At 38.3% G+C, this 21,246-nt stretch overlaps 2 protein-coding genes across 2 annotated transcripts in view; one reads left to right on the forward strand and one right to left on the reverse strand.

Moving 5' to 3' along the window:
• Nucleotides 1–6,876: 6,876 nt before the first annotated feature.
• aifm4 (apoptosis inducing factor mitochondria associated 4) lies at nt 6,877–14,656 on the reverse strand. The gene is made up of 19 exons (XM_034225386.1): nt 14,550–14,656; nt 13,564–13,654; nt 13,347–13,456; nt 13,144–13,253; nt 11,651–11,695; nt 11,470–11,551; nt 11,177–11,289; nt 10,982–11,068; nt 10,814–10,905; nt 10,548–10,678; nt 10,241–10,356; nt 10,071–10,142; nt 9,809–9,872; nt 9,625–9,701; nt 9,298–9,415; nt 9,035–9,133; nt 8,833–8,908; nt 8,642–8,746; nt 6,877–7,715 (listed from the first exon to the last, which is right to left on the reverse strand). Exons 1-19 carry the CDS (start codon nt 14,626–14,628, stop codon nt 7,685–7,687), a joined length of 1,698 nt encoding a protein of 565 aa, XP_034081277.1. The 5' UTR covers nt 14,629–14,656; the 3' UTR covers nt 6,877–7,684.
• A 2,401-nt stretch (nt 14,657–17,057) lies between these two features.
• The window catches only part of tlcd2 (TLC domain containing 2), a 31,031-nt gene continuing 26,842 nt past the window's right edge, over nt 17,058–21,246 (forward strand). Inside the window, exons 1-3 of the mRNA XM_034225654.1 lie at nt 17,058–17,605; nt 18,047–18,129; nt 21,034–21,116. Coding sequence (XP_034081545.1) covers nt 17,427–17,605; nt 18,047–18,129; nt 21,034–21,116 — 345 coding nt within the window. The 5' untranslated portion in view covers nt 17,058–17,426. The remainder of the gene's footprint in view (nt 17,606–18,046; nt 18,130–21,033; nt 21,117–21,246) is intronic.

Below are 21,246 nucleotides of genomic sequence, written 5' to 3' on the forward strand. Positions count from 1 at the left end.
AGGAAACTTCTGTGTAGCTATGCAGTGGGAGTCACCGACTCAGGAAGGAGACACGGGAAGAGCAGTAGCTTTGATGTCAAACACATGATGGTTTATTTGGAGTTAACGGCCGGAGGATTCACATCACAAGTCCAAGAGTCAGAGGTTCTGACTTCACGGTAGAGTTGCCACGTCAATTCTGGAGAGCCTCTCTCTTGCCAGCCCATCTAACTGGTTTCGCAGAGAGTAAACAACATATTTGAGAAGATAGCCTAAACAATGTGGGAACACTGAGCTACTTGCCTCGGACACCTATGACCTCGAAGATTTCACCTTGGAGTCCACAAATACAGAGAAGGAAGTGTCCCAGTGTACCCACAACACAGACCATCTGTGACCCAGTATTGACCGGTCACAGAATGGGAATAATAACATTATTGGCTAAGCAGCCTGTGTCCTTAAAGAAGGTAAACAGACATCAAGGTTTGTCCTGTATGTTACATCTTGGCGTCTATGACAATTATTTCCATAACAGTCCTCTCTTTTTATCATTTATGATAACCTAAAAACATTAGTCTAATAATAATTTGGTCAATAATTAACTCAATAGGCGTCTCCAGATTCGAGTGTGGTCTCACCTTACATTAATTACATCACAAAGTAGAATAAGATTGAAACATTCAATCACAATGATTGATACAGCCAATCATAATAGAAAAAATCATCTCTCATCAGTGGTTTGATCATCTTTTGTCAAAAGCATAATAATGAACACACATAAAACACAGGTGCACAATGGCTAAATATTTGTTTTTAAACTAATATATTTTATCATTTACCATTAGTTAATTTCATTCATCAAACTATAAAATCAAAACCAGCTTGCCGCTTTAAAGATTTACTTCAAGGCAATCACTAGTCAAAAGCATTTTAAAACTCAGGATCGTAAGAGATCCAGCTAAACATTCACAGTTAGAGTATATAATTCACACTGGTGATTTGATCAATCTGTAATCTGCAAAAGTGCAGTGTCCTCAATTTTAGGATTACTTTTATGTTTACTTAAATACGCTTTAGTCAAGAGTAAGGCACTTAGTGAAATCAATACATTCATTTTAGTCAAGTACATTGTTCAAAATCTGAAAAGGAAAAGTTAGGCAAATATTCAAAGACGTTTGTAAAAACCTGGAAAGGAAGGATTAAACATTTTTAAACCTTGAATTATTACATTTGTAAATGCTACCACTGATCTGTACCAAATTAAGTCTATCAAGTATTCCTATTAGCCATACTTACCTGAGCTACTTATGGTACTTGGAAAGGATTCTTCTGTGTTTATCTAATGTTGAGAATATCAATTTCTTTAAATTATACTTCTCTAATTTGAGGATCAAATATGCTACATAATTGTTATATGAAATATTATAAATATTTGTTTTGGGCCAAAACTGAAATTAATCCAGTACTTGAAACATCATTGTAGGTCTTTCTATGCATGGATAATACATTAAAGAGTAGTGTTGTTAAGCCTGATTGCTGGATTCAAATCCACTAGAGTGCATGTTCCTATCCAGAGGGGAGCCAGAACTTGATAGAGCTTGTCGCCGCACAACCAAACGTAATCTTGTGGCGAGCTAAACCCCACATCACTGGGCCAGGCCAGTTGTATTGCTCACGGTTGCATTGTCCCAGGCGAGCCGTCATCACGAGGTGGGAATGCTCCATGGGGTGTGTGTGTGTATTCCTTCGGTCGATTTTGTGACACGGACAGTCAGACTCCGCACACCGGTAACACAAACGAGGAACCAGAGAGCATATGGAACCGCTCAGCTGGCACTTGCTTGTGACACCTTGTGTGTAGTGTGTTTTGGTGTATGTAGTGCAAGTGTGGTGCAAGTTGGTGATTAGGACACATCACTTGTTGTCATCTACTTCTGTTGGTGATTAGGACACATCACTTGTTGTCATCTACTTTTGTTGGTGACTAGGACACATCACTTGTTGTCATCTACTTTTGTTGGTGACTAGGACCTTGCAGTGGCTGGCGTGGACCCACGTAGCTCTCTCTCTGACCCTTGGCCTTCAGAGCTGTCCTACTGTAGTTATTGGGTTAACACTTGATAGGGATGTTTTCCTGAGTGCAGACAACTCAAGGTAATGGATTAGCACATTATCATTTAAATACAAAAATAGGATAGGCCCCTCAGAATTATTTGGGAGCCTTCCTGAGACATGCACATGCATAAATGTAAGGTTTGTGTTAGTCATTTAACATGCAAGAATCATAAACTCATCAGTCCAAAGTAGAGAAATGTTATTGTAATTTAAAGGTGAGCTAGTCCCTGCGGATATCACCCCTTCTCAATGATTCTAAATGTTATATTAATTCACCATTTACCGTTTGATAACATATTAGTTTATCAGAAATATTTTCCTCTTCCATAAAACAGGTTTGAGAAATAAATGTTCCAATATAAAATCAATTACTCAATATAATTGACTCTTCCCTCCCTTTTCTTACATATGTCTCATATGAAATAATAACTTAGGAGTCTATTTAAGCATGGTGTAATCTATTACTCGAGAAGACTCAGTATCACCTGTGTGCAGCTTACAAAAAAACAAACAATTGTGAGAAACATATATTATGCAGGAAATGCATACCTTTGTTAAAAAAACAAAGCATATCTGATTTGGGAGGAAAAGCTTCTTCCCCTTAACATCTGAGTCACTACTGATGGCATAGCATAAATGATAGTGAGTGTCTGAGGGTGTTTTTACTGAGAAATGTCAAACACATTCAAAACCTTACATTTGAAAACAGGTTTGCATTCCTTCTCTTAAAATGACGTTATCATTGGAAACAATAAAAGCTAATTGTTTTGATGTAGAATCTATCAATTGAATTGTTAGAGCAGAACAGAATGGTCGTATTGTAGCCTGAGTACCGTGCAGCCTTCAGTTTAACCAGGTGGAAACACTGTCCATATAATGTGAATACATGTAGAACTACACATTAAGAGGCTCCTGACATTAGGCCTATTTTAAAAAATAGTAGGGTCTTTTAACAGCTTGCCAACTTACAGGCATCCTCTGCATAGCAGTATGAATAGCCTTAAAAAAACAACCCACTCTGCGGTAACGAGAGTCATATTTCTGAACCAAATGCCCTAAGTTAAGCCGTTAGTCCCATCTGACTGACCCAAGGGTTGGTGCTGGTGTGACCGGGAGGCTTCCAGGTGTTCAAAGCTTTCAGTTCATGGCTTGGTGGGGGGAGTGGCCCACGTTAGACAGTATTGTTCAGTTTGAGGAGCGGCATTGTCTCTGGAAGCAGGTAATGGTGTCCATTCTCAGACCAGACCATTAATGTCATTTCATGTAGAGCAGCCATAGCATCTCTGTGACTGCACTCAGAACTGTGTCAGAACTGGGTGATTCTTAGTGAAGTCGTCCAAGGCCATAGACAGAATGGAACCACGTACCAACAAAAGGGACACAAGGTCATCAATGTCTCTCTTTACCATTGGCCTAATTGCACAACAAATTAGTGGGATAAATGTGGAGCACTAGTCCATCATCATGTGAAATGTTGAGTTAATCTAAATAATTACTTATGGGTTGAAATCAAATTAACATTAGAACTAAAGTCAGTCAAAATTGGACTTTCCACGGATCCGAATCTAAGCAATACACCATTTCCCCAGCTCTGTAATGAAAAGGATAAGAAGATTAGGTTCTAGTAGAGATTAGAGGACAAGGTCTAATGTTGTGAACAAAATGATCAATTCAAAGTTATTTTGTTTATTGTTATGTACCTAATTTAATTTAATAATTAATCTTGAATTACTAATAACTTTAAAGAAGGCAACAATTTACAATTTGGATGAAGTGATTACTCATCCAAAGTGTGTGTGTGTGTGTGTGTGTGTGCTTATCTGCCCAAGGTTTCAAACATTTGGGACAGCACAGCAGTGAGAATGTTATGAGAACCAATCTGTTGTTTATACTAAACTCGAAGAAAGCTAGACTGGAACATTTTTAAATAAATCAAAACACTTGCACATTAATTAAATACATTTGACATTTAGCTCGAGCTTGGTTCAATACTTTTCTTTATGGTATTTAAAATTGGGCTCGAGTAGAACCCCTGGATTTGGCTTGCAACACAAAGTGATACTGATCTCTGTAGGACTTGGAAGTGTTATGATTCAAAGTGCCTGTGAAAGAGAGGCCCTTGGAAAACAACACCTATTTTGTAACTGTAATTACTTATTTTAAAGAAATTGCAACATTATACTTTTAAAGAATTGCTCAATTAATTTAACACATTTATTATGCACACAATAAAAACTTCAACAAATATATTGATCCTGGCTTAACCAGCGACCTTTACTCTGTTGTTCATAAGCTCGGTTTCAGAAAACTTGTCAGTAGTTTAACAACTATTTTAATGTTAGTATTGTCTATAGAGACCAATTGGTTGATACTAGAAATATTTTCAAGCAGTTTAATAAATAATGTTAAACTATTTTTAAAACTGTAATTGAACTTCAACTTATATTAATTACCTGATTCCAGTGGCCAGTTGGAACAGAATAATTAACACAGTTTCCATTTTGCTGCAACAGCGCAAAAGGTTTCAACAACAATTAGTATTACGTCTGAGTCTAGTTCTGCTTATCTGCTTTGTTTCGGAATGTGTTCAATACATTACGTTTTTATTCATTATTACTATACAATACATAGATTAAGAATAAATGAAACAAATAATACAACATTGACCTAAAACCAGATTTTGCAACCCTGATCTCCTCAGGCAAGTCTCTGAGGGTCTCGGGGCGCAGGACGGGCATAGGGTTTATACAAGGTCACAAAGATATCTTAACATACCAGCAATACCATCTAAGAATGGATTCTTAAAGCAATATAATCTTATTTTCTTCTTACACCTACAGCGCACACCCTGCACAGTGGGCTTCTTGTTTACATGTTCCCCTGCACTCAGAGGCAGGACATAAAAACACTTTTTATTTTTCTCAGGTCATTTACTTTTGGTGAGATAATTAAAGTTTAGTTCATTTTACCCTGTCTATGGACTGATTCATTATTGTTACAAAACATACACAAGACGGCGGGACAAACCAATATAGACCCCCATACAAACAATCAGACAAACAAAACATGAACTCTTAATAAACACCAGCGCGACAGCAAAGCTCATCCAGCTCAATTTAGTCCGGATTTTAGAGATCTTAGAGGGGGTGGGAATTCTCTCCAGTGCGGCGTCTTCTCACGCCTCACCCTTGCATACAAGTGATTTATCGGTGCCTGAAAGCAGTCCAAGAACGATAACTAGCTTATCCTCTTGCGACAACCGCTAGGCTATTTGTTTCTAGTGGCGCTGTGCCCCCCCGATCGGAGCCCACAGACTTTTTCCCTGCCCTTTCTCTCCAAACAACAGCTCAGTTGACTGTAGTCCGTACGACCAGCCGATATACACTTGCTATCGAGTTCACCTCAAGGTGAAACACAGTTTGCCTATGCTTGCTTGCCACTACACACCTCTGATCAATTAGCCTATAATTTTATGTATGCACTCCTGACCGCCACCTGCTCCAGAGAGCCGTAGCGCATCGGGTGATGCACGCACTTCGCGCTGGCCCGTCTAACCATGAGAAAAGCGGTCCTAAACAACGAGTGCTTTTAGACCGTCCCGTTTGAAGGACGGTGGTGCCGTGAGTTAAAGCCTAGACAAAAAACTGTGATTTTCTCCCTCTCAGCCTGCACTGCTCCAGCCCCACACACACGGTGAGGTTTTACACACACACGCAAGGCTGCAGCTGGAGCCGTGTTTTTACAGAGAGGTGATAGCAGTAAATATCTCTGGCTGCTTATTTTCAACTGCTGTGCTTAGCCACTAAGACCCCCAAAATCCGGCGATTTGTCCAATACAAATCTTTTACATTGCTTTCAATTCACACAGAAGCTCCACTTCACTGATGCCCCTTCCTATCTCTAAACATGTATCTCTAAACATGAGCTGTGTATGCTTGTATGGCACTTCCGTCCCGAGCAGCACACACAGAGGAAATCAGCCAGGACTGAGTCCCCAGACACTGATCCCCTGGGTTTATCATCCCCAAATGTTCATTAACCAAAAGGAAACGCAGCCGATCAGTTTCACAGGTAATTTTAGGATACCGTCAATCACAGATTCTGGTAAGGCAATGTCCAAAGTAGATTTGAAAATCACACTTACCAGCTCTGAAGATCTGTTGGCATCCTGCCGACAACGCCAATTTGTAGAGGAAACTTCTGTGTAGCTATGCATAAGGAGTCACCGACTCAGGAAGGAGACACGGGAAGAGCAGTAGCTTTGATGTCAAACACATGATGGTTTATTTGGAGTTAACGGCCGGAGGATTCACATCACAAGTCCAAGAGTCAGAGGTTCTGACTTCACGGTAGAGTTGCCACGTCAATCCTGGAGAGCCTCTCTCTTGCCAGCCCATCTAACTGGTTTCGCAGAGAGTAAACAACATATTTGAGAAGATAGCCTAAACAATGTGGGAATACTGAGCTACTTGCCTCGGACACCTATGACCTCGAAGATTTCACCTTGGAGTCCACAAATACAGAGAAGGAAGTGTCCCAGTGTACCCACAACACAGACCATCTGTGACCCAGTATTGACCGGTCACAGAATGGGAATAATAACATTATTGGCTAAGCAGCCTGTGTCCTTAAAGAAGGTAAACAGACATCAAGGTTTGTCCTGTATGTTACATCTTGGCGTCTATGACAATTATTTCCATAACAATGATTACATGTGTTTTATTCTATCACAATTAAAAAAGCTATGGTTTGAGTATGACAATTGAAATACACTGAATCAGCAAAGGTTAAGCAATCATTTATTATAGTCATTGTGACAAACATTTTCAGGAAGATTATCCCGGACAGAAAACACGGTGAGTATGAAACAGACATCCAACAGATGTGTTTAATACCTGAGCTTTAGTGATGTACCACAAGCGTTCAGATATATTATTATTTTTAAATGAAAGTAAAGATTACACAAAGTGCTTTAACTTTCTTTGAAGTTCAAGTTATATGATAAACAATAAGCTACATCTCTGCTATAAACATTTATTATTGATTCAAGTATTGAAGTGACAACTAAACAGAGGTACTGACAACAAATTAAATAAAAAGGGCTTAATTATCAATATCTCCATTTGCTGAGCAAGTGTTTAAATTGACTTTTGTATTTTAGATCTTAAAATAGTAACTCATGAATATATTGTAACAGACAAATAGAGTGGTGTGTGTGTTTCCATAATGTTTAAGTGGATACAATAGTATGAAATATATGACTACTTGTATTATATTACTTTAACTATACTGAAAAGGAGTTCAAAATTGGGTGCAGAGTTGTATTTCAACTTGAAATAAAAACAGGTAACATTTCTATCTCAAGGAAACTATGCTAGCTCGTTACAAAAACAAGATTATTCAAATTGCACAAAGTACAAAAAGCTTTTCTTGCGGCTCTGATAAGGAGCGGAGGTCTGGTTGGCTTTCATCCCAGTACATGGATCAATCCAATTCGGCACGGTTTCATTGAGAAAGGAAACAAGAAAGAGAAAGGCGACATCAGCGACGTCGCTGCAACGTGTTTCTCCTGGAAACAGCAGGCCTCTGCTTACATCTGCAGCCAGCTCAGGTTATCGGCTCTGAGGACGTGAGAAAAAAAATATTTAGCAAGAAAAGTATCCAGGTTATAAGTGTTGATCTGTGATTTGGTGTATTATATATGTAGAACATGAAGTAACCTAATATGTTATACCCCTATGTATAGTTTACTTGACTTAAATAGACACTTCTGATTCAGCTTCAGGTTTAAGCATCCCCAGAGTCTCTGTACAAGTTGAGAATAATATCTGGCTGCTATTATAAATATACTAAAAACATATTATCAGACGATCAAATTACTATGTTGAAAATGAGACGTGCAACTTGTATTGAACAACCAACAACATTGCAGACTGTTTTGGCATCTTTCAGCCTATTGCTTTGGTTGTATAACCGCCAATACAACTACAGTATATAAGTTTAGGTTCACTCTCATGCATCCTTTTTGTCTTCTCAATTCTTCTCAGTGAAAAGCTCTGAAAATAACACAATTTATATAATCATGTTAACTCCAAGATGATGTCTTTAAATGCCTTGTTCTGTGAGTCTAAAATATTTTTCAATGTTTTACTAAGCAGGAAATCTCCATGTTTAAGAGGTTGAAAACAAATTACTTAAATTAAATGAATTATCAAAACAGTTTTATTTTTCTGTCGATCGACTTATCGATAAATCAACTAGTTGTTGTAGCTGTAGATACAAACATGACTCTAAATGAATGATAATGTTTCTCCATATCTGCTGGATGTGTAAATAAGCAACACTTGCTCACAGGTTTGCTATTATGAACTTAAAAGGTTGATGTGTTCACAGTATGACTCTGCTGCCCCCAAGTGGCCAAAATAAGAACGACATTTACTCTCCGATGACATTATTGCGTCTGCAGAATTCATAATGACTTAATGTATTAAATGTGTATACAGTATTTAAACACATCCAGTTTGTGTAAATGCAGGATGACACTCACTGAGCCTGTGCCTTTGTGAAGACGTGGCCCGTCGCCATCAGCTCAGCAAGACGAGCCACCGCGGGGTCGAACATCAAACTGGCTGCAGCTACCACCTCATCGTCTCTGGTAAAGCACAAATAAAAAAAGTTAAGCAGAAATAGCATACATGTATATTAAGCTGCATCAGAAGCTATTCAACAGCTGCTCACTTGATGTAAAATGCCAGGAACTTCCTCTCTTCCACTTTTCCTTTGAATATGATTTCTGTGTAGCCTTCTCCATAGCCTAGAATGAGGAAATGAAAAGGGTAAATGAGACAGTATTAGGGTTTTGTATGAAGATGTATTATATTTTATATATATTAAAGTATTATGTTGCAGGGGTGATCTTTTCCTCAGTAAATTACTCTACCTGTGTATCGTATACTCTTCCCAAGTAACACAGTCCAGAAGAAAGGAACCGACTCGCATTTGGTTTGTTTCTTCAGCATGTTTAGGGCTGCTACTCTTCCTGAGGGTGAAAAAAAACAATATGTGCATGATAACATAAAAACCATGCATCAAATTATTAAGGATTATAAAAATGATGCCCAATGCAGAACTATTTCAACAGGAAAGTATTGTCAACTTGCAGCACAATATGAATCTGTGATTATCTGAACGTTGGTTTCTTACCTTGAGCTTGTGACATTTGCCAGTGACCGACGTTGACCCTTTGGTCTCCTCGGATGCTCAGAGGGAAAGACGTAACATCTCCAGCGCTAAAAATATCTGGTATATTGGTCCTCATGAACTATTAGAAAAGAGAAAGGAGTTCAAAGCAGCAGCCTGACATTTAGATAGACATGTACAGTACAGGCAATGTGTATAGAACCAATCATCTCATTCAGCAGGACACAATATCAAATATGAATGTTTGCCCAAACAAGCAATTAAAGCTATTAAAAGTCATGTTTATGATTCATTAGTTATGTCAATATTACATTTTGACTGAACCGTTACCTTGTCAACAATCACAGCTTTCCCTGAATTCACTTCCAACTCGCTTCCCAGCAAGAAATCTGAATTTGGGATTACACCTGAAAAACAAAAGGTTTCTTTTAATATAGCCCTAAACTTGATTTATGTTAAAATGTTAATAAAAACACATTTAGTCCAACACTTTAAAATAAAAATAACAATATACCAATTCCAACAATCACCACATCCGCCTCCAGGACTCGACCACTCTTCAGCAGCACCCCCTTCACCTGGAAGAAAATACTCATTAAGGGATCTACAATAGAATATACACTTTTCTTTTGTATCAATAAAAATAGCTTTTTTTTCCCACCTCACCATCGCTGACAATAGATTATATCTAAATGATTGATTATGTAATAAGTGACACCTGAGCTATCTAGCTGCAAGAAAACATGTCTGCCTCTTCTCATTAGAAGTAAAGTTACCTTGCCGTTCTCCCCTTGGATCTCAGTGACTCTCTCGTTCATACAAAACTTTACATTTTGTTCCTCCAACATCTTAAAAGAAGAAACTGTGTTTTAAAGTTTGTTCAGTTGAATTAAGGCTAGTAACATCACATTCAGCAACACTACATCATTATTTTACTGTTTCTTACTTGCATACTCATTTTGCCAATCTCTGGCCCCAGAGATTTTTCGAACGGGTATCTGGAGGGGCCAACCACGGCCACGCTGGCAGCTTTGTCTGATAAGTAGGACGCCACCTCCATACCTATTGTGTGAATAAAAAACATGTCAGCAGCAGTCTGAAATACTGGTGTGACTCCATGTGTTGTAAAGTAGATTTCTCTTGCTCTAGTAAATATTGACATAGCAGATTTAATATCGAGCAAGTTGGCCGTGCACAAGGTTAATAATTATTGAATGTTATAAAGCACGTAAAGAGAAATAGAATCTGGTAACCTATGAAGGAGGCTCCGATTACGACAGCTTTCTGGCCCAGACAGGCGTTGTGAATCTCTTTGGCGTCTTCATATCTCTGCAGTAACGTCACACCCTTCAGGTCCCATCCAGGACAGTCGAGCGGCCGCGCTCTATGAACAAAACAAAGACTCGGAAGTCACCATTTCCTTATGTGTCCAGCTAATTATGAAACCTGAGTGTGACAAAACAACAACTGGGGGATGAAAAACAATCCTCTGTTTGAGGAACTGGATGTTGATTCTCACCTACAGCCAGTTGAGATGAGGAGTTGGTCGTAGTGCTGCAAAGTGCCGTCGCTCAACTTCACCGCCTTATCAGCCGTATCCACCGACACCGCCTGCAACACAAAACATTTTCTTAACAAGAGAATCCGTTTCCAATTTAGATGGCGATAACAAATCAACGTTTCTCACCTCCTTCTGTGTCCACACTTCAATCCCATACTGCTGATAGAAGTCACTCGGTCGGAGGAGGATGCTGCTGCTGTCCACATTCATAGCCTGAAAGAGAAAGGCCATTTCTGTTAAAAACTCCTAACTAGATACAAGTTGTCAACAAAAACTGACAGAAGTATCTACGTAACCTCTCCTCTCTGATTGAGTGCTCACCTTACTCAGTTTGGGCTTGTCAAATGGAGGTATGGTGTCTTTGGTTACCATAATGATTCGACCCTGGTAACAGTTCTGTCGTAGAGTTTCAGCACAAACCAGGGAGGCAGGGCCTGAAGTAACACAATCTTTATTCAGTGTGTAATTCTTTAGAGGTTACAGAGAAGGAGCTTATGGCAGCACTAAACCAAGACATTGACTTGAGCACTAGTCTCTTTTACAATCCTACTAGTAATGATTTGTGAGCCCCCCAAACATTTATTTATTATTCACTACTTGTTTTTATGCCTTACCTCCTCCTATGAGCAGAATAGTGTGTTTGATGCCCGGCACCATGCTGCACATCTCCTTCACCCTTTTCGTCAACTTCAGAGACTAAGGGACAGAAAAAAGTCATAGATGATTACAAAAAAAGTATTTAAACACAAAAGGAAAGGAAGCCTCGTAATATCTATTTAACTTGCCATTACTTACATTTTTGTTGATGGAAACATACACCTTGCCATCCTCAACTTTTACCTTTGAAACAAAAAAAGACAGAGTTTTAGGTACAGCTTGACTTTCTTTATCACAAGTGTAGATCATAGCACAGTGGGCATTTGTCTTAAAAAACATAATCCTGTGTCGGGGATAATGATTATCGGCAGGTATTGAAAACAATAGTAACATCTGGTGATGAAGAAAATCTGGAATAAGTCATGTTTCCGCTTTCCTGGCAGCATTTTCATTAAAAGACCATGTGCTCAACATTGTGTTTAACATGAATGTGCATACATAATCATGCATGCAATGTGTGATAATAGCTGACAAACAGTCCACTGTTTGGGAAATACTCAGTGGGTGTCGACCTGCTGAGCAACTGAGAAATCAAATCTAATCTCTCATCTTTGTGTCTTCTCTACTCAGAGTGAAGGGACTAGATCAGAGGTGTCCAAACTACATTTTGAATCGGCCCGCAGCTAATTCAAAAAGTATAATGAAATGAAACTTGTTCTTGTCTTATATTGTACTTCTCAAATATATATGTAAACATATATTACACAGTAGTATTCATGAGTTAATAAGCCAAATGTTTCAAATACATTCAGTCAATTAAAGTTGAAAACTATTTCTAACAAATCTAAGTTGATAAGAAAAAAGCCTAGTGACTTATTTACATAACAAGTTTGAAATATACCCTTCCTATTTCCTCTTATTGTAATCAATCTGAGGCTCCTGTTTTAAGGAATGAGCTGCTAACAAGATAAATGAAGCCCTATAGAGAGCTGAGATGTAGGCTGTTGGTTTTCATAAAGCATATTCAACTAACAAGCATAATTGACCTACATTTGATTGATTTTGCTGACTTATAACTTGACTTATGAGGCAATATACCTCACCTCTATAAGTGGCCCAGCCCCTCGTATATTTGTATGCATGTGGCCCTCTGTGAAAAAAGTTTGGACACCCCTGGACTAGATCAGTGTTTCTCAAACTTTTTCATACCAAGGACCACTTAACCAATAAAAAAACACTCGCGGACCACCTAACTCCACAAATATCCCAAAACACATCGTTTTTCTAGAACAGATTATAAATCGCCTGAAAATGGTACAAACAAGTGGCAACATGTGTGACGAAGGTGTTGCCCTGGGCTTTATCATGCAATATAAAGTGAAACTTAAGCTCGTTCCATTGGGGAGATATTCCCGCAAGAGTGCGGAAAACTTAAATTTATTTATTTATTTCAAATGTGAAATGTTACCAATATACTCACGGACCACTAGGGGGCGCTAACGGACCACCAGTGGTCCGCGGACCACACTTTGAGACGCACTGCTAGATGCTTTGTTTTTAAAATATCCATATTGTTAAATGGTAGTTTTTGTAGTAGTTACATGAAAATAATGTTCAAGTAAATCATCAGAAATTGGATTTTTTTAAACTGTAAATTATTAATAAAGCTGAAACCCTACCAACACATTTACCTTATAACTGGGCAGAGAGTCCAGACCTGGATACTCTTCGATATCTCCGGTTCTGACATTAAAGCAAGCACCATGAAACGGACATCTCACTCGGTCACCAACCAGTGCTCCTGGATCATCAGAGAACATGCAATTGTCATTTCTTAAATTCAATGCAAAACATTTCCTAAATCAACTAAGGGTAAAAGGGATTGAATGTTTACCTTTGATGAGAGGAGCATTGTAATGAGAGCACCGGCTTCCAACAGCACTGTACTGACCCTGAGTCCGGACCAGCAGCACCTCCTGATCCCCCACTTTCACCTCCTTCATCCTTTAAAACACAAAAGATGGAAGATGGGAAACAGTTCAGAACAATCTGATAGTGGTGTTATATCTAAAAACTGATATTTTTTCAGGAAGAAAAAGCGAATGACTTACTGTCCATCTTTGAGGTCAGCCTCCTGACAAACCAGCCCCGTCACCACATCCTGATCTGCTTCTTCACCTGGTTCTTGGCCGTGACTCATTCCTGCAACACCCAGGACTATAAGGATCCTGGCTTTGCCTTTGGGTGTATACCATAAGCCACTCATACAAAAGGTTGCATAGTAGTCTGACATTTGCACAAATTTTTTTTCAGTAACCACAAAACAAAGGCATTCAAACATGTATATGTATTTAGTCCCACAAAGAAAATATGTAAGGAATAAGGATCAACAACAACGAAGGAGCCAATAGTGCCATAAAGAGGCTTCCATAGATTCATATATGGTTATTTTGGCCCATTAAAATAAAGAGTAACAAGTAACAATGACATATTGTTCCTTAAAGGTAAAGTAATCTCAATAAACTCTTCAGCGCCTACTGTGTCCCCTTTACTAAACATGCTCATACATGCCAACCTTTCCAAATCCAAAATAGGTAGGTTTGCACGCGGCAAATGTACACGCCCAAATTAGGTAATCAGAAGAAATGGAACCCCAATAATTACATGTAGGCTATAAACCGTGTATTTAACATATATTGCATCATTTTATGCATTTTTCAGAAAAAGTGGTAGTTTGGTAAACAGTGACATTAACGACATGTTTGGTCTGTAAAATGCCCGAAAAGTGAAAGAATGGGAGATAAATATCCCCAAAAAGGACAAACACAAACAGTAATAGTAAACGTATGATAAACAACTAACACGTTCATACTCACACTGCAGTATGCCTTTTATTCATGTCTGTACCTGCTATGTTTATTTATTTATTTCATTATCTTTGCTTTTTTATGCCTGTTTTTATATGCCATTTAATAATGTGTTATGCTGTATTTATTCTTAAGTGTCTTTTATCGCATCGCACATACCTCTTAATTTATGTCCCTCATTCAACTACATTAACCACTGAAACGTGAAACCTCCATGAAGATGTACTCACCTGTTTTCTTCGATCTGACGCCAGTGAGAGAAGATACAATTAGCTTCAAACTGTTCCACGGCAGTGTTACGTGGGTCATTCAATAGGAGAACTGCCCGCGTGACATCTAGCCGGAGTCATGTGATCCCCGCGAGCTCCTCCCACAACAAACCCTAACAGAGAGGGATCACACCGAAGAGTATACCAAATCCATTCAGAGGAAAACAATTATACCCCTTTTATTTTAACTGTTAATTAATACACAAGAATGTTTTTGGATTGGTGTACATTTTTAAAAAAAAAAATGAAAGTGATGTACATCATATAACAATACGTTTAAGGACAACTGCATATTTGTAAGAGAAATGGACAGGAAGGAACCAAGCCAATTTTGTCTAAGCGTTGTAAATGAAAAACCATATAAGCTTGGGCCTTAACTTTATGAAACTTATAATGTGACACGTATAACTAGTGATGGCGAGATAAAGCCTTATGAAGCTTTAGCTTTCCAGCCAATTGGTTCTCAAAAGGGTTCATCTCATGAGGCTTCATCTGAACCCCCCTGTTGGTCAAAGTGTGTTAAACAGGCAGACATCTCAACAGTTTGATCTTTCTGTGAGTTCCCAATGAGTTAGAATAACTCTAAACAATGAGCATGAAATCCTATTTTCATGTAATACATTTGTCTGAATATTATACCTGCCCAGTTACTCGAATTAGTATTGCAGTAATCAAATTAGTAATCTAATAATGTGTGTTCTGTTTTATTCTCAACTTTAATTTTGTGTCTATTCATTCCTTATACTCCCATGTTTTATATAAACAGTCTATGTATTCAACACATGAACATTACTACGTTATAGTACGGCACAGGATAGAGGTTTTTTCTTGACAGAATGTGTATCCCAATCCCGCAACCATCAGATAATATTGGCCCTTTGAATTTCCATTTAGGCTACAGGCTTTATTATGACCAAACACACATTCAAATGCTGACATAAGAATGACTTGACAATGATGTCAGCTGAGTGGAATAGTGTTATTTAATTGACCTTTAAGCGGACGGTGGCGCTGTGGTACCAAATATTTCAAGAGTCATTCACGTTCATGGCTTTAGATTGAACGGTGTACCGTCACACATTATGATATTATACAATACTGTATGATAGGTGTTCTGCTGATTTAAAGTAGCATGTCCTGCTATATATTTTTTATTTTCAGGTATAATAAACTACTATTCCCACAAACCCACGGTGGTTTGTGAATGGTAGAGGTGGGTTAGAAGCATGTTGCCTTCAAGTGCTCTCCGTTCAATGCAGCTTTCTTAGTCCTATCCTAATTTGTAGTGCATTGTGGTATGTCTGCAAGACATAAACATCGTAACGAAACCATGGTAGCTGTTTTTTTTATTCAAGCTCAAAGTTAAAAGTGCTAAAATAAAACAATAATTGACTATATATCTTTTTTTTTTATGAGCAAGCTGCATTGTCCACTAACAAGTCTATTTTGTGTTTTTGGACATCATTTCGAAAATTATAATCAAATTAAATCAAAGGGAGGATAAGGCTTAAAATATCAACAGGTATTTCAGGCTTTTAAACTGAAGGGGACTTCATCACTGATCCCAGCCCTGCTGCAGTCAAGGCTAACCCGTTTTAGGAAAGGAGTGTCTTCACCAGGGCTGGGTATCTTCTGGCTTGATTTGAAATATTCTAAAAAACGTTGTGACCTTACAATGCCTTTACAATACAAGCAGCTGTACAGTAAGTAACCATTCCAAAATCAATATATTAGGATAACTTAACATGTATTTATTTGTACCTTAATTTTATTAGGAAGTCCCATTAGGATAAAAAAAACAACACAACAACTTGTAGGCCTACTTGATTAAATAAACGTTTGAAAATCCCCTTTTCAATAAGTGGCACATTATTGACAAAATTGTGCCGGTCTTCTACTTCTACAACGGATTTATTTTCACTATTTCTTATAGTTAATTTGATCAGAATCAGAATGTTTTTTTACTGCCAAGTATATTAATTGAAATTAAATCAATATCATAAATAAGGAATAGAAAACAATTACAATACAACAATAAAAAGTATACTATGAAGAATACTATTCATTAACATTGGTCAAATATAACTCTTTTCCATCTCTATTTCGAACCGATTAAAAACAAATACAATTTTTTTTAACAGAATACCGTATTGGTAGAACACAGTCTTTTATTTTATTTTTATAAATTGTCAAACAATATTTATATATTTAACAAAAATACTTGAAAAGGAAGAGGAAGCAAATACTTATTAATTCCCAACCCTGACTCAAGTTATTCTTTTCTAGTCTAATTGTTTGCATGTAATCATGGTTATGCAAGAAAACACCAAGACAGGTTGCTTTAATGTTCACCCAACAAAAAACAGATGAACGGATTTTCGACAGCACCTGAAGGTAACACAACACACAGAACGTGCTCTCGGCCGCGCCCCTTTGTAGTAGGGCGGGGAAGTCCTTTCTGTTGATGTCAAAAGTTACACAAGCAGGGATGAGGTTTTACAACAAAACTGTTTCACAACTGTACACCCGGCTTCACACTGACGTTCCCCACCCACCTCCACCGGGCACACCGGTGGCTGCACATCTCTCTTTGTTAGGACTATCACCGAAAACACATCACAAACATACGTCCACAGACTCGTCCACGCTTTCTTTCTCTGGACAAAAACCGTGGAAGAAACACGTTTTTTTTTAGTCAGTGAGGTATTGGAATTGGAAATAGCCTGGTCTGATTGTCTCGTCTTTTTTCTGGCTGGACAACAAGACGCGCACGTTGATACCACTCACATTGGGGACAATCGTTGCATTTTAAGTCTTCATTCAACAAACCTTTGAGCTATGGAGTTGAGTTCAGTGATCCTAACCACCGGGGTCTCGGTCGGGTTTTTTAGGCTGGTCAATGCTGGTGTCAGTAAACTGCCCATGCCTGAGTCTGCCTGCAGGAATGCATGGAAATGGAGAAACATCTCTACATCCTTCGTGCACAGCTTTATCACTGCGATATGGGCGGTGTTATGGTGAGTAAAATCCCACTAAACTGTTTTGTTTACATAAGGTGCTGACTGGGAGAAAAGGGTTACATATCATGCGAGCATGGTTTCATAAACGGATGCTGGACTTTTGCGCGGTTGTTTTCAAAATGTGCCTTTTAGCCTTCATTTAAGGTTGTTTGATTAGTAAAGATTTATATTATTCATTATTAACCTTTATTTTTGCCATGCCAGCATGCGAGACCCTTAATGGACTTTTTGTTCCCATTTGTCCTGGATTTGTTGATTAGGCTACACATAGTTTTACATAATAATAATGAGTTAATAATGTTTACTTCTGCAGACCACCGAGACGCTTCCAATAAAAAAAAATCCTCTACCAATAACTATTGATATGAAGTTGGCTCATGAATAGTAAAAACATCACTCTCACATCAAGTTTCTTTGCACTTGTGTTCGTCTTTTCAGCTTTTTCCGCCACCCACAGATGGCCGAAGATTTGATAGAAACTCACTCTGTGTTTTCTCACGCCTTGGTGTCGTTATCGATCGGTAAGTAGACTGTCAGCACAATGTTCATATAAATACAAACAGTTGATTTGTTTATCACCTTTTACAAAATAAATGAAACACAATATACACATAACATCAGTATAACAAAGCATTGATTCATGGACAATATTATGGAAAATTAAATCTGCTTGATAAAATACGTTTTATAAAAAATAACACGTGTCTGAATGGGCTTGTGTTGGTGAAGAGAAGGCTCAGATGTAGTGCACCCATGGGTGCTGTTGCCACCATAAGGGGAAATAAGGAAGTGACTTTATCCATGCCTGGCAGTCTCCTTCCCCACACGGTGTCAGTGGAAGTTATAGGTCCAAAAGCATGTGAATCATTATTTTAACTGACTAGAACAAGTGTTCACCTGGCAATTCATTATTATTTTAATCAGTTGGAAAAGTGCAGCAACACGTTTCAAAATTGAGACTTGTTACACCTCAGTTTTTTGAAATGTGCTCTGACTATTGTCAGCACATATAGGCAGTTCATTGTTTCTACATTTCACTGACATTGTAAATATTAACTTGTTGCTGTTTACTGGTCTTTGTTTACTAAAGTCAAACTTTTCTCACAACTAAGCCATTAGAGATGGAGATGATTGTTTCTGGTCTGTGATTCAGGTTGTGTGTGTACCCTCCCTTTAACTGGACTTTGAACCCATCTACACTTTCTTTTTGCTTGACTAAAGCTCATTTGTCTTGGTTGTGAACTAAATATATACACACAATTAGAAACTCTTGCTTGATTGGATTTTGCTTAATATCATAAAGATGTATTACACTTAAGTGTGCATGCAACCTCACATCTTTTAAAATAGATATTCATCCTGCCTTTACCGTTTCTCATGAACCCTTAAAGTATTCAAAAACATTTCTTGGCACGTGGGTCCTCTTAAATCCAGACATTTATTGGAAGTGTGCCGGTCAACAAGAGCTCCCCGAGGATTCCCAGGATGTTTGACATTCTTTCAGGAAGCCCAGCCCTGGAAGCTGGCAAAGCAAGGGACAGTGTTAATGTGTGAAGATCAATGGAGGGCATTATTATCAGTCCTAGTTGGCACCAGGCGTAACCCCGTACAGTCACGTGACCTCACTTGTAACTTGGGCAAAAAGTCAGTTGATTTATGCGGGTGGTGCTTGTCAGATGCCAGTGGTTACAGAAAGGGGAGTCATTCATGGAAAACAAGTAGAGTTTTTCTCCCGGCCCTCCCACTGGAGATGTGGTGTGATTCTGAGGCCTCAGCAAGTTGTAGTGAGGAGTTTTGTTCTCCGGATTTGTGCATTCGGCCTGTTCTCGCTGGGATACCACGCTGATAACCTTGCAACGACATGCCATAAATGATTCTCCACTTGGTGAATGAAGACCTTGTTCAATGCTGAGAACAATGTCTTGCACAGCCCAGAAGTGTGTGATCCTTTTGTCAAGGGGCTTTAATACTCACCATATTCCCTGTGTTGCTTTGTATAACAACGTTAGAGATAGATACTCGTTAAATGGTGGTGTTTCACCCATAGACTATAAAAGTAAGTTACTTTTAATACTAAGAGTTCAACCAAAACCTTTTTTTCTTTGCTGTAGAGGAATCTGTCTATTCAGGTTACAGTCAGAGAAGTGACAATATTCACATTTTAGAAGCTTGAATTAAAATGATCTTGAGTTTTTTCTTTCTTTGAAATTATTCAAACAGATTAATTGATTATGAACTTATGTGGCAATTTATTTAATAAAGTTGAAACTAATTGATATCTCTTTGCAGCTTTATCTAATATCAAATACAGAAAATAAGATAATCATAGTCATTATTTTTCCATGGGCACATTTAGTTGATATAGTATAAACAAGTATTCACAATGAATGATGCATCATGCTTCTAAAGTCAAGTTCACACAGACTGGTGGGAAAAGGCCACATTGATGAGATGTTTACATGCTCCAGGCTGCAGTTACTCCAGGATCAGGCTTAACCAGGTTAAGGTTAAGGTTGTGTTGCATGAGCCTGAAACCCGGTGGTTGTCTAACTGGTTTAATGTAAACATGCCAATGGCTGTCACCCTAGGATCTCGAATGAAAAAACCCTGAATCTAATGCTTTGGATGATGTAACCGTCTTTTCTTACTGTTCATGCTTTGCTTGTTAGCCAAGGGAAAATCAATCAAAATCAAGTAGCTTCCAATTCTTTTGTTCTCTGTGTAGACATTAACTGTGCATTGGCATCATGCCTGGGTTGAACATAAAGAGTAATACTATTCTTAAAAACAAAGTGATTCTTTGTTTCACCTTTATGTTTAAATACAAAGTATTGTACTGTATAATACAGTAATGAATTATTCCATATTAAAACACATCGGCAAAGAAGTGTACGTTTATTGGCTCTTTAATTTAACAAGTCACATGCTGCTCTAATTGACTGTTTATAGCTAAACTTGACCCGAACATGAACTCTTGTAAATAACAAGCTATTAAAAAGAGACATCGGCGTGGAGTTCCCTCCAATATCTTTAGACAATATTTCGTCCTGAGGCTGAAAGCAAGTACATTTATGTATGGTGAGACAATCCAAACATGTCAAAAGGGTATTGGTGTCAAATTTCCAATACAATGAGCTTAAATCCAGTCCCACCAAAGCCCCCTCTCACCCCTTCATCCCCTTCATCATTGTTCAGCATTGTGAATAGCTGTAACCATGGATACGGCTGGTGGTGGGGAAGGAGTGGATATGAATAGCCTCTTTCCAAGATGCACCGTGGTTGTCGTCATGGAAGCAGGGTGGCCCCCCCCAATGACTCGATATGCTCGAGGCTTCTTTAGTTAAATGAATCATGCTGTTTGATAAATGAATTGCTAAACTTAAAGATTGTCATTAACATCGGCTAAATGCTCTCTTTCCCAACAGGCTACTTCATCTGTGACTTCCTTGACATGGTGTTGAACCAGAAGCTGAATCAGTCCTGGGAGATTCTCTTTCACCACATTGTGGTAGGTCTTTCAAGCATTACTGTCACAGATCAAAACTAGAACTAGAACCAGAACCTCCACGAGGCCAAATTTCCCATTTTGTGATTCAGATCTACTCAAAAATGTTATGGGTTCTCCCTTGGCCCATGCT

Source organism: Gymnodraco acuticeps, unplaced genomic scaffold (assembly GCF_902827175.1).
Source record: "Gymnodraco acuticeps unplaced genomic scaffold, fGymAcu1.1, whole genome shotgun sequence".
NCBI lineage: Eukaryota > Metazoa > Chordata > Actinopteri > Perciformes > Bathydraconidae > Gymnodraco > Gymnodraco acuticeps.